This window comes from Pelodiscus sinensis, chromosome 11 (assembly GCF_049634645.1).
Source record: "Pelodiscus sinensis isolate JC-2024 chromosome 11, ASM4963464v1, whole genome shotgun sequence".
NCBI classification, from domain to species: Eukaryota; Metazoa; Chordata; order Testudines; family Trionychidae; genus Pelodiscus; species Pelodiscus sinensis.
In genome coordinates this window covers 30,358,003-30,370,942 of record NC_134721.1, presented here as the reverse complement: position 1 = coordinate 30,370,942, position 12,940 = coordinate 30,358,003, and the positions used below count along the sequence as shown (strand labels likewise).

Here is a 12,940-nt window from a genome sequence, read left to right as displayed (position 1 = left end):
CCCACCATCACCCCATCACCAAAATGGAAAATACTGTTTTATAAACAGTTATATATCTATCAATTCTCTTACCATTTTGGTGAATGTGTATTTAATTAGTAGCACTTCCTGTGCACTAGCCTTAGAAATAGTGCCTCTGCTGAGGCTTGCAGTTTGGACTTGTCCAAAGGTAACTTCAGTGTTATTGAAAACCAAATAACATGTTACTTAAAAAAAAAAGTGGGTCTGTATGATTCTGTGACCCCTTAAAGTCAAGTGTTGCAGAAAGAGAATTGTAAAACCTTGATCATAAGCAATAACTTTATTTTTTTAAAGCAATAAATATGAACATTTTGAAATAATTTTTCCATTAATTTAAACATGTCACTGAAAGTACTAACATAATTTAGTGAATTTTGTGGGCTTTAATAAAAATAAAATAATGTAGAGAACATTAACAACATAGAAACATTTTAAAAAAAGAAGTCTCTCGCCCAGGTATGCCTGTTCTCCCTGTCACCCAGCAAGGAATGCTTTTTTCTAGAGACCTGCCATGAACGTGGACCAAGTATCTTGACAGTGAGTGCCTCCGCTGGGTGTTGCCTACTTCTTTCACATTCATCTGCATGCTTGTATGTATGATCTCACCTGGGTTGAGAAGTCAGTACCTCAATTTTAAACAGGCTATTGTTTTAAGTAGTTCCTAGTCTTAGGAATGACTTTAAAAGGTATCTTTGCATTCATTCTTATGGGAGGGAAGGCCATTGCTGCAATCCGAGAGATAAGACAGTGTCTGAAAAGCTATCAAAGATCACAATAGCTCCTGACAAATGAAAACAGTAGAAACATTTTTTATTATGATGTCATGGAAGGTTTGCATACGAAGAGGTATGAAAAGCTGACCCTTGGCCTGAACTCCTCTTTTGGTTATAATGAGCTGCTTGGGATTGCTCTGCTAATGAAGGATACTGAGGAAAGGTACTTTGCACACTGTGTTTCATGGGGTGTGAATCTCATCATACCTGGAACTGAGGGAGAAAAGTTTTCTGCGGGGATGAATTTAGGAAATGCTGAGGAAGGGAGAAAGAGATGACAAGTTCTCAGGGAGGCAAGGAATTAGAAATCTTTGCACCTTGATTTGATGGCTCCTTAACTCCAAGTGGGTCAGGAGGAAGCCTTCTTCCCTTTTCTCCACATTTGAAATACTTCTGGGAACACTGTCTCCAGGCAGATGGCTATGTCTGGGTGCACTGTTGAACAGTGATTAGCTTAGCTGTTGTTGGATGCAAAGTTTGGTGAGGAAGGGGAGGTCAGCTCTCTCATCAGCTACAAGAGCAGAGATCTTCTGTATGTCCTGCCGTGTGTAAATTCTAGTTTTTACATTTTACTGGAGGATTGCTATTGGTCTGTTAGAATATTTTTCTTTGTTATTTGTCGCTAAATGGCCTTTTCTACAACATCCTGGATTTTGAATGTATTTGTAATAGGAGTGGGACAATTTGACTAGCTCAAACCTGCCATTAGCTTGTCATGTCTTGTTCATAGTCATTAAGGGTACAGCTAGACTGCGGGGGGGGGGGGGGGTTTCGGGATACTGTAGGTATCCCGAAATATATCTGCCACATCCAGGGAACGCATTTGCTCTTCTGCTTCTTTTGGGGTTTTCCGACATTTGGCCCAGTCTAGATGGGCCAAATGTTGGAAAAGTCTCTTCCAACAAAAGAATCGGAAAATGCGTAGCACATTTTGTGTATCTTTTTCCGACAAAAACTGGTAGTCTAGCTGTACCCTAACAGTTGCTTCAGGGAACCGGTCATTAGCACAGTAACATTCGGAATGAACTCTGGAAACCCATAGTTTTCAGCTTCCTCTTATAAAATAGTGTAACAAAGTGTAGTGTCACTCAGCCACTTTTCTAGATGACCATTTCACACTATAGGTATGCTTTTATTCTCTGCTATTATAAAAACTCCTAAGAAATGAGACCCTAAAAAATCCTATAATTGACTTGCTTACAGTGAAATTTTGCATTGGTTACCAGTTTCTGACAGTATCCTGCATACTCAAATTTACATAAACAACAAATAGTTTATACTGAAGGTGCATAAAACACGTGTGTGTGACAGTCTCTTAGGAACTGCAGTACAGTCAGTCTTAACTATCTTTCTGTAATGATGGAAATTTGTATTGAGCCTAACATGAGTTACAGTGTTTGTAAAATAATGTTTACTGGAGCATAAATAATTTTAATTATTTATATCTAATACTTGGTGTTGGATTCATTCATTTATTCCAATTTCATCAAAGAAGATAATTATTATATATATATATATATAAACTCATAATGCATATTTAAGTGTGTATGTACATGTGTATATATATATTTTTGTGGGTATATAAAAAATATAGTCAATGTGTGTCATGCAACATACAACATACGTAAAACACATATTGATATATCAATCTGCAAGGATTTAATCTCAGACATCTTTCAGATTTAACCAACTATGCTGTTTTGTATAAAAATTGTGTAATGCTATGAAAAACGATGGTAAGTTAAGAAAAAAGCCCTAGTGGGCATCAGCTGAAGGGTTAATATGCTGCTTAGTTTAATTGGGCTGTTCTGTTCATATTGTGTTCACAAAAAGGCTTATCTGGAGAGAGCCTGGATTTGACAAAGCACAGAGCACAAAGCCTTTGTATAGTTACAGTGCAGTGCATTGAGCTGGAGGGTTTCAAATAAGATGGGCCCTGTGAAGACAAATAGATCTGGGGAATCAAGACTTGACTACTATGTCTCTTATGTTAACTTCTATAGCGTAGGTCCATTCAGTTATGTTGGTTTTGTGCATGATTTATATTCTATTTGAATTGTTTTGGACTTGAATTTTGCTTAGTACTGACTCAGCTTAAGTATTCAGTGTCACTTTTCAAGTTTTTTTTCCCCAAGTTTGTTTTTTTTCCATTTGCTTTGTTGTGAAATATGCAGGTTTATGAAAAGTATGTTTATGAAAAATGGTTATTCATAATTTGTATGAACAATTGCATAATTCTGTATTCCTACAGTGTTTTGAGAATTTTAAAATCTAGTAATTTACAATTAATATTTGTAATATATTTCAGATATATTTTACTTAGAGATATATCTAAATAGCTAGTAATTCTATGAAATCTGAGATACTAAACTTAAAAAGGCATTTTAATACTTTATAATGCTTCTATAAAATATATCTCCAAAGGCTATGGGAGTGTGGGTATTATCAAATTTTAATTCATTTAAAATATAAAATGAAAAGTCTTTGTACTAAAGGGTATGATTACAATTTGAAAAATATGTTTAAATTACATCTTTAAAAAAGATAACTAGATTATTGCTCAGATACAAGTTTTCTATTTTTATAGAGTGAATATTGTTTTTAGTTGAAATATGAGTTTTTAGGGGAAAAGAATAAAGATTGAACAAGTTACACATTGTTTAAAGCAGTGTAAACATTTTATAAAAGTCCAAGTTGTTTAAATATGGGTAGAGTGTCAAGAAATTTCATTGGCTTTGGAGTTTTATAGATATATTGTCATCTTTATATGCAGTACATTTAGATAGGATATGTAAAACAATACTTTAAATGCTTTAACATGTATATGATGTTGAACCTTATATATCTCTGAACTTGAGTAAAAAGAACTAAGTGTAGGATTTGTTAAAATAATCCTTTTTTTTATTTCAGAGACTCACTGATTTCTTTTAATAATGTTTCAGTTTTATCATGTGTGGTGCTTAAGTATTTTTTTCAAGAATCTTTTAAGCCTGCCTTTGTTTTCCTAGTAATGACTAGCCCAAATTAATATATTTGTTAGATATAAGACAGTTTTTTTTCTATTGAGGGGCTTCCTAAGATTAGATCATATCAGCATTTAAAAGAACACACACTGTTTCATTTTAATATCTTTTCCAAGAGAGCGGTATAATTTGTCTTTTTTGTCTGTGTTGTTTATCACACAGACTTGGTTTATTAGGGACTTAGGCTGTTGTGAAAAAAACCTGTAGGTGTTATTAGGCTTCATAATAAAGCACAGCTGCACTGAATTATCATGTCAATTTGAGGTCATAATTTTGTGCACTACTGAAAACCTATTGAAGAGACTTCCTTGATTTTATTATTTAATTATGTCATTCATCACACAGCACATATGTCATTGATTTGCCAACAAACAAGCAGACCAATCCAGCGACTTTAAATTATGCCCAGTGGGACATGTAAGGAAGGAAGGTGGGATTAAATTTAGGGCAGAAATCATCTGAATGAATTACTTTTTTGCAACTTTACACCATTATTTCATAATTAATCATGAGACAATTATTGCCATTTGAAATACAATCACATGGCAATCTACCCTCCCAAAAAGCACAGAATAACACATGTTGTCTTGTATCATACCATGAATAATTCAGTGATGCAATTCGATTTCTTAATTATAACATATGTTATCCCTATAGAGACATGCTGGCAAGTGTCTAAAATCGTTGCAAATGTTTTATGATCATTCTAACAATTGTTTGGGTCTGCAGTGTATGCAACAACCAAAATATTAAACATGTTTTGGAAGTGTATAGCTTGGCTACATACAAACCTGTTATACCAGATGAAGAGATCTCTGCACTTTGAAAAAAACAACCAGTGTTAATATTGACCCTGGATTTTAAAGATAAATTGACCAATATATCCAAAGAACTTTCATAAATACCTTAACATTTTTAAATTAGAAAAATCATGTAGCTGATGTCACAAAGGCCTAGTCTATACTTAAGGTACACAACTCAAGCTACGCACAATGTGTGGCTGGAATTGGCTTACTTTTAGCCATGCCTTGGCGGCATCCACACAGGGGGAGGCTCAGGTTCCCTTACTCCTTGCAGAAGAAATACCGGATGCTGGGGGGGCGGACTGCCCTCAGCATTCAATTTATGAGTGTATATTAGACCCACTAAATCGAACGCTAGAAGATCCACCTCTGGAGCATCGATCTACTAGTAAATACAGAGTGGTTTAAGTCAGTAAAGATTTACAGATCAAGGCGCTTACTTGGATGTCAAACTGGTATAAGCAAGAACAGAATCAGACCCAGTTCTTTTGAAATAGCTTGTACGGTACTATGTTTTAAAATGTGTGTTCTGTAAAATACTACAGTACTTATATTAAAATTAGCATTGAATTGGAAAACCTGAGTACCAGATCCTACCTTACTTTAAAGCAAGTTTGTGCTGTTGGAAGCTCACCTATTGTCCCAGGTTTGATCCCTCATTACCAGTGCCTGACTTGGGGCATCATATAATATGTATTTATATGGAAATGATTATTGCTGGAAAAAGTGGAAGGCCTAATGGCAAATACAGGCAGTCCCCGAGTTACGTGGATCCGACTTATGTCGGATCCGCAGTTACGAACGGGGCTTTTCTCGCCCCAGAGGACGCGAGCAGCGGGACGCCCAGATGTGCCGCTGTCCCGCTGCCCGCGTCCTCCGAGGCTTTGCTCCGCGTCTCCCTGGTCTGCTGGGGGAGCCCCCTCCCCCCAGCAGACCAGGGAGACATGGAGCAAAGCCGTGGAGGATGCGGGCGGGACAGCTAGTGCGCCCCCCCCCCCCCAGCAGACCAGGCTTTTCTCGCCGAAGAGGCCTGGGGTAGAGCAGCTGGGGCGCTGCCAGGTTGGTCCTGCAGCACCGCTCCTCAGAGCTACTGGACCAACCGGCAGCACCCCAGCTGCTCTGCCCCAGGCATCCCCAAGTCAGCCGCTGCTGAAACTGACCAGCGGCTGACTACAGGAAGCCCGAGGCAGAGTTGCTCTGCCCCGGGCTTACTGGAATCAGCCGCTGATCTGTTTCAGCAGCGGCTGACTTGGGGACACCTGGGGTAGAGCAGCTGGGGTGCTGCCGGGTTGGTCCCGGCAGCGCTGAGGTGCGGCGCTGCGGGGACCTACCCGGCAGCGCCCCAGCTGCTCTGTCCCAGGCGTCCAAATTCAGCTGCTGTAGAAACTGATCAGCGGCTGATTCCAGGAAGCCCAGGGCAGAGCAACTCTGCCTCGGGCTTCCTGTAGTCAGCCGCTGATCAGTTTCAGCAGCGGCTGAATCTGGACGCCAGTTCCGACTTGCATACAAATTCAACTTAAGAACAAACCTACAGTCCCTATCTTGTACGTAACCCGGGGACTGCCTGTACTAGTTATTGGGTATAGACCAATGACTAAGGAAATCCAGGAAGAAAGTGGAAAATGTATGTGAAAGTATCTGGGATTATGTTATTATTGGCATGGATATTCCTTTTGCTTGACAGCTGTACTTTTTGATAGCCAGATATGTGCAGTATCCTCCTAAATTTTGGTCCAGAGGACTTAAATCCTATTCCTTTATTGCCAGGCCCGAAATACTGCATTTCCACTGCTTGTAGATATATGGAAAATTCTGCACCTCACTGAAAACATTGATGCATAGCTCTGTGGGGTTTTTACATAGCTTACTAAGGAGAGGGTTACATTAATGATGTGAAAGAAAACAGTGAAATCATACACAGCAGAGATCCATTGGCACCAAATGGAGAAGCATCTGTTGTTCCCACTCATACTAGATATTGAAATCAACAGTACAAGTCATAGTCTGGCTATGTGGCTGCCTCCATCAAAGCTTGTGGTTTGAGGAAGGGACAATCTATCCTATGTAACACCTGATTAGTTCCTCTCAGTTTAGACATTATTTTACATCAACATGTTTACCTTTAGTTTTCCTCTTTTATTTAGCATATGGTCATGGTACTAGAGTAACCTAATAGTTTGTAGTGTTCTTTGAGTTGAAATATGCTTTTCAAGTAGAAGTTGTTACTGTATTTTATTTTAAAGTTGACATCTTGGTCCTATATTCTATGTTCCTTCACCATCCATAGTATCAGAAGCTACCTCTCCATACTACAATTTTTCTATCTGTTGAGCCTCTTGAAAATATAAAGTAGCTACATCCTTCAATATTGTTATTTTACACCATTTATTATATAACTGCATTGATCATTATTACCTGAGTGTAGGGTTCTGTGATCCCTTAGCTCAAATTCATTTTAAACTCATCTGCAGTTCATTGAGGTATACAACATTGGGTGGAAAACAGAAGCAAGAGAAAAGTGAAATGGTGGGTGAATCTTGACCTATTCTGTTTTGGTCATGTTAATTTTATAGAAAATACTTTAAAACTAAATAAAATGAGACAAAGCCAAAAACAGAATGTTTCATAGAACAAAAAAGAAAGCCATGATCAAAATGCATCTCTGAGCTACATAATGAAATTATAAAAGATTCATGTAATGAAATTGATCTACATTGCCTTGACATTTACATGTCAAACATGTCTTCTCGCAGTTGTACCAACTTTTGAAAGATACGCACATTTATTCTTATTTTTTACAGCTGTATTTAAACTATTTGCTGTAGAATATCAATGATATCTACTAATGGCCTGGAGATGCATGTGAATTGCTGACTCTTCTGTTTTGAAAATTGAGCATTAATTATTTGTGGTACTTCACTGTACTGTTCAATATATGATGTGTTTTCAAAAAGTTATGATGTCTTAGTGATATGAGACCTTGTTGGAGCCCTTGGCAATTAAACTATTCCAAAAATTGGGAGATAGGACAATAGTTTTGTATTGTGTACAAATTCAGGCTGGGGGTGGGGGGGAAACCTTAAGAAAATTTTGTCCAGGTATGACATGGTTCTTAAATTGGTTTGTCCAAGACGAAAATATAGTGGCTTCAATTTTTGTAGCCAGCATAATTAGCCACATGTAATCTTCCTAAAGAGAAATTGAAAGGAATATGAAATAGAATTTAGTACAGTAGTGGACTAAGTGGGAAAGTCATCCATGTCTTCTGTAGTCTGATGGTAAGAAAGAAATTGCGATAGGAAGCCATTGTTTTCTTTTCAACTTCTGATCACAGCAATGAGGATTCTTAAGTTAGGTTTTTAGGACTACCTTCTGGACAATAAATAATCACATTTTACCAGCACAGACTGCATTGGTTGTTTTGGATAGCCAGACAATGGTATTTTTCCTAACATATACTAGCAAAGGGTTGATGAGCACAATTTTAAGGTGCATTTATTAAACAGGAAAAAGCTATGCTAAAAATCATGTTAAAAGATCTTTCTGCACAAAGGCACTATTTCCTTTGCATTGAGTATGATGTCTCCTTGTTTTGTGGAATATAAGTCCAATTATTTATTTATTTTATGTATTACATTTTCTATTAAAGGAGTTTGCCACTGTACAACTTGAACGCCATAATGGTTTAACTTCATCATCATTAGCATCTGATCTTCCTCTCTGTTCCTCAGTCTCTTTCAGATCTTTTCTAATCCTGTTACTACTATAGTAATTAGGCTTCTTGAAGGGAAGTCAAGGCTGCAAACAACTTTTGGAGCATGCCATTCTTTGGAATGAAATGCTTTTCTTGTCAAAGTACATTTTATTAAGAGCGTATTGATTTTCATAGTTGTTGGTGTTCTGCAGCAGATTGGTTATTATGCCCATGAATAATGCACTAAGGGCAGATCGAATGCCCACTGTAGTCAGTGGGAGTTTCTCCATTGACTTCAGTGGACTTTGGGTTGGTTCCCATACTAAGATAAAAAGGAAATATTGGATTCATTGGATTCAGATGGGTAGCTGTGTTAGTCTGTAACTTTAACAGCAACTTTTTACAAATAACAAGTAAACCTGTGGCATCTTAGAGACTAATAAATACATAGAGTATCATGCGCTTTCGTGGGCAAAACCTACTTCTTCAGATGAGATGATCTTAAGTGATGATCTTGGATTTGTTGGTGTTGCACTGGTGTAAGTCTGGGGCTAATGTCAGTGGACAAAGACTATATAGGCTTAGTTCTTTAAAGTAGCACCTAGTAATTACATTTATAGCAAGATTTATAGATTCTAACTTGACAAATGGACTGTTCTTTTAATAACGGCTTATGATTTAATTAAGTAAAGGAAACTATATTACTAATGTATTATGATATTTTCATTGATTTAGGCAGGACTAAGGACTCTTCATGACATTGGCCCTGAAATTCGTCGAGCTATATCCTGTGACTTGCAAGATGATGAACCTGAGGAACATAATCATGAGGAAGAGGAAGATATTTATAAAGTAATTCCTGAGAAAGTAACCACATACAAGATTGCCTTATTATCTGTTTTTATGTTTATAGAAGGAACACTTGGGCTGCGTCTAGACTGGCATGATTTTCCACAAATGCTTTTAACGGAAAAGTTTTTCCATTAAAAGCATTTGAGGAAAAGAGTGTCTAGATTGACACAGACGCTTTTGCGCAAAAGCACTTTTTGTGGAAAAGCGTCCATGCCAATTTAGACGTGGTTTTGTACAAGAAAGCCCCGATTGCCATTTTCGCCATCGGGGTTTTTTTGCGCAAAACAGTTTTTACCTGTCTACACTGGCCCTCTTGCGCAAAAGCATTTGTGCAAGAGGGCTTATCCCTGAGCGGGAGCATCATAGTATTTGCGCAAGGACACTGACAATCTTACATTAGATCGTCAGTGTTCTTGCGCAAATTCAAGCAGCCAGTGTAGACAGCTGTCAAGTTTTTCCGCAAAAGCAGCTGCTTTTGCGGAAAAACTTGCCAGTCTAGACGCAGCCTTGGACTGCACATACTAGAATATGTTAAATGATTATGCAAATTTATGGACAAAACCCAGTGTTAACAAAAGGACAAATTTTATCCCATTCAGAAGTTAACTGAAATATTTTTCCTGTTGATGACAAAAGTAAGGAGAAGTTGCATGTCCACAATTTCAAGTTCTGTTAGGCCAATGAGGGAGCAAATTCTAGCATCAAAGTCTATGTGCTACCCACTCTACCCCAGAAGTCCAAATCAAGTGTAAGTATCACAGCTGATCTCAGGTGTTACAGTGGTAGATAGGAAAATAGATGGATTCTTACATAGCCAAGCCCCAGACTAAGACATCATAGTTTAAAATCAGCACCTTGAATTGCACATAAAAGCCAATTGGAAGGCTTAGAATAATACAGATAAAATACCAACTATTATGGCAGACACTTGTCCTTAAGGGGGAAGCTACTTTCTACATTGGATGCTCCTTCTGAGTCGTCTTCTGGGCGCCCATTTAAAGCATGCTACAGTTGTCTAGTCTGGAGTGCTAAAAGCAATAAATGTGGTAAGTTCCACATCCAAGAAACAGGTTCACAGATATAGCTAACAAGCAAGTATGTGTGTGTTTCTGCAAAAAGGAATGTTGGGTTCTGTCACTGTTTATGGGGTCATGTTTTTAATTGCTCATTAATATTTGGAAGGCTGTTCTATATTTAAATATATGAACATTTTAAATGTTTACAAATTTTAGCACAAATGTTTATTTGTGCAAAAATGCGTTCAAGAAATACATTATTTCTTTTAGCCCATTTAAAAAAATGTCATGTGTCTTACTTTTTTTTAAACAGAGGAATGGTGCCCTGTTTGGAAACCATATAAATCATGTTAGCAGTGATAGGAGAGATTCTTTTCAACAGATCAATACCACACATCGTCCGCTGCATGTCCAACGGCCTTCAATTCCATCTGCAAGTGATACTGAGAAAAACATATACCACCAGACCTCAAATTCTGTATTCCATAACCATCATAATCACAATTCAATAGGAAAGCATGTTCCAAACTCAACAAATGCGAATCTCAATAATGCCAATATGTCCAAAGTTGCTAATGGAAGGCACCCAAACATTGGAAATCATGAGCACAGATCTGAAAATGGATACCATTCATTCTCCAAAGCTGATAATGGGAGGCATAGAAGATCAAACAGTAAAAGGTAAACTTTTATATATTTGTGTATAAAAAAATAAACACACTAAGAAAGAGCAATAATTTAAAATAGTGTAGTGCTACTCCAAAACTTATATTGTGCTACTTAAAATAAACAGTTCTTGATGTATTAGATAACAAGGATGGTGGTAGAGGTAGTGGTAGCTTTCATTTTTCTTTTCTAGTGTATTGAGAAATATTTATAATTTAATAATATATTTAACACAGCAGTCCATATAATCTAGGAATACATGGTCTCAAAGTGTTAAATTATTGTGGTTATTTTAAAACAAATCCATTGGACTGTCATAGCATAGAATGAGGGCAGTCACCATTAATAGTGAATTTCTGAAAATTATTTTGCTTGATATAAAAATGTTGTCTCCATATTTTTATGGCTTTCCTGGATAGAACACGCTATTATGAAACTTATGTTAGGTAAGTAATTATTGTTTATGACACATATTTACATTGTGAAACAACCTTAAAAGCTCCCAGTAGTTTTTTACAATGAAAAAAATAATAAAATAGCCAGCATTAACTGGACTCAAAGTTAGACTACCTCAAGTGTAGAATAAAAAGGTACACAATTATTACAAATTTGTGATGATTATATGGGACTAATTTTGGCCTGTGTGTCCAACATGGTCTGATTGAAGTTCAAGACTAGTAGAGAACTTGATCCTGCATTATTAAACTTGAGCAGGAGGTTTGGCAGTGACGTCAGTGGATATAGGACCCTGCCCGAAGCATAGTTTCTGGTTTAAAAATGTCAAATTAATCCTATTTCCTTTAGAGTTTAGGAGATTAAAAAGTATGCAATGTTAAAGATATTGTTGTAAGAATTATTTAATGATAGCTAATGATATTCATTTTTATGGGAAAGGAAAAGATAAACTCATTTAGTGTCTCATGAATGTTAGAGGTCAGTCAGAGGGCAGCTCCTGAAAAGAGTCTCTTAATCTAGTAGTTTTTATATCTAGAACTTGTACAACTGTTTTCACACTTCGCTTTGAAAGACTTCACTAAATGCTCTTTTATATTTTGCCCACTGGCAAATTTTAGGTATTTGAGAAACTTTTTCACACATGTACTGTATACTTCCAGCTTGAAAGACTGATTTAAATGTGCTTGACTTTGCTAACTACTCAATGGAACTGCAGAAGCATAGTAAGTCTACTATACTTCTTGGGCCCTGCAATTGCAGAAGCAGTAAGATTAGCCCCTTAAAACAGAGAAGCAAGGACAGAATACCCATGTACCCATCTGAAGTCCAATGGGAGTTAGTAAAGTATCAATCCACCTACAAGAGAACTAGTATGCCAGTCTTTTTTTTTTAAGCTGTGGTAAAAGTGCAGGTTTAAATATAACAATTAAGGATAAAGTATAGTGAAATCCCAATCCACTGTGTACCAACTCTAGGTCAGACTCTGGTGATGGGCATCTACCAACTATTTGCCGTGAAGAGCATGAAGTTCGGGATTACTGCAATGATGATCATTATTTGGGAGAGCAGGAATATTTTAGTGGAGAAGAGTATTATGAAGAAGACTACATGTTGTCCGGAAGCAGGTGAGATCATTAGTCATAACTACAGAAAAGTTAATAAATTATGTACATACACCTAGAGTTACATTAAACACACTTTATACCTTAAAATATCACGGATCATTTTTAGGGAAATAGAACAACAGTCAATAAGAATACAAAATATACTCAAGCACATTTCATGTTTGGATATGAAATGAGACCCCAGCAAATCCCTAGTACGTAATTCTAGAGAAGCAACAAAGGAACTTAGTACATTTGGACAGTGAGAAACTCTACAGTTCAAAGTCAAATAAGGCCCTACATTTACTGAGGGAAAACATGAACACTACTGGAGATAAGGCCTGTGCCTGCTCCCAGTGAAGTGAGTGATATAACTCCAGCTAACTTCAGTGGCAGCCAGATCACCCTGACTTTTAATGGAACCATTAGATTTTAATGCTGATTTATTTGATTCAATAATCTCAGCAGAAGGAAGGATGATAATGAGACAAGTAAACTATATGACTACATATAGTATTAATATGATCAAATAA

At 37.0% G+C, this 12,940-nt stretch overlaps 1 protein-coding gene across 1 annotated transcript in view; it reads left to right on the top strand.

Moving 5' to 3' along the window:
• The window catches only part of CACNA1D (calcium voltage-gated channel subunit alpha1 D), a 365,513-nt gene that overhangs the window by 331,972 nt on the left and 20,601 nt on the right, over nt 1–12,940 (top strand). The window contains exons 40-43 of the mRNA XM_075938914.1: nt 9,050–9,166; nt 10,496–10,863; nt 11,268–11,294; nt 12,279–12,428. Of these exons, the coding sequence (XP_075795029.1) occupies nt 9,050–9,166; nt 10,496–10,863; nt 11,268–11,294; nt 12,279–12,428 (662 nt within the window). The remainder of the gene's footprint in view (nt 1–9,049; nt 9,167–10,495; nt 10,864–11,267; nt 11,295–12,278; nt 12,429–12,940) is intronic.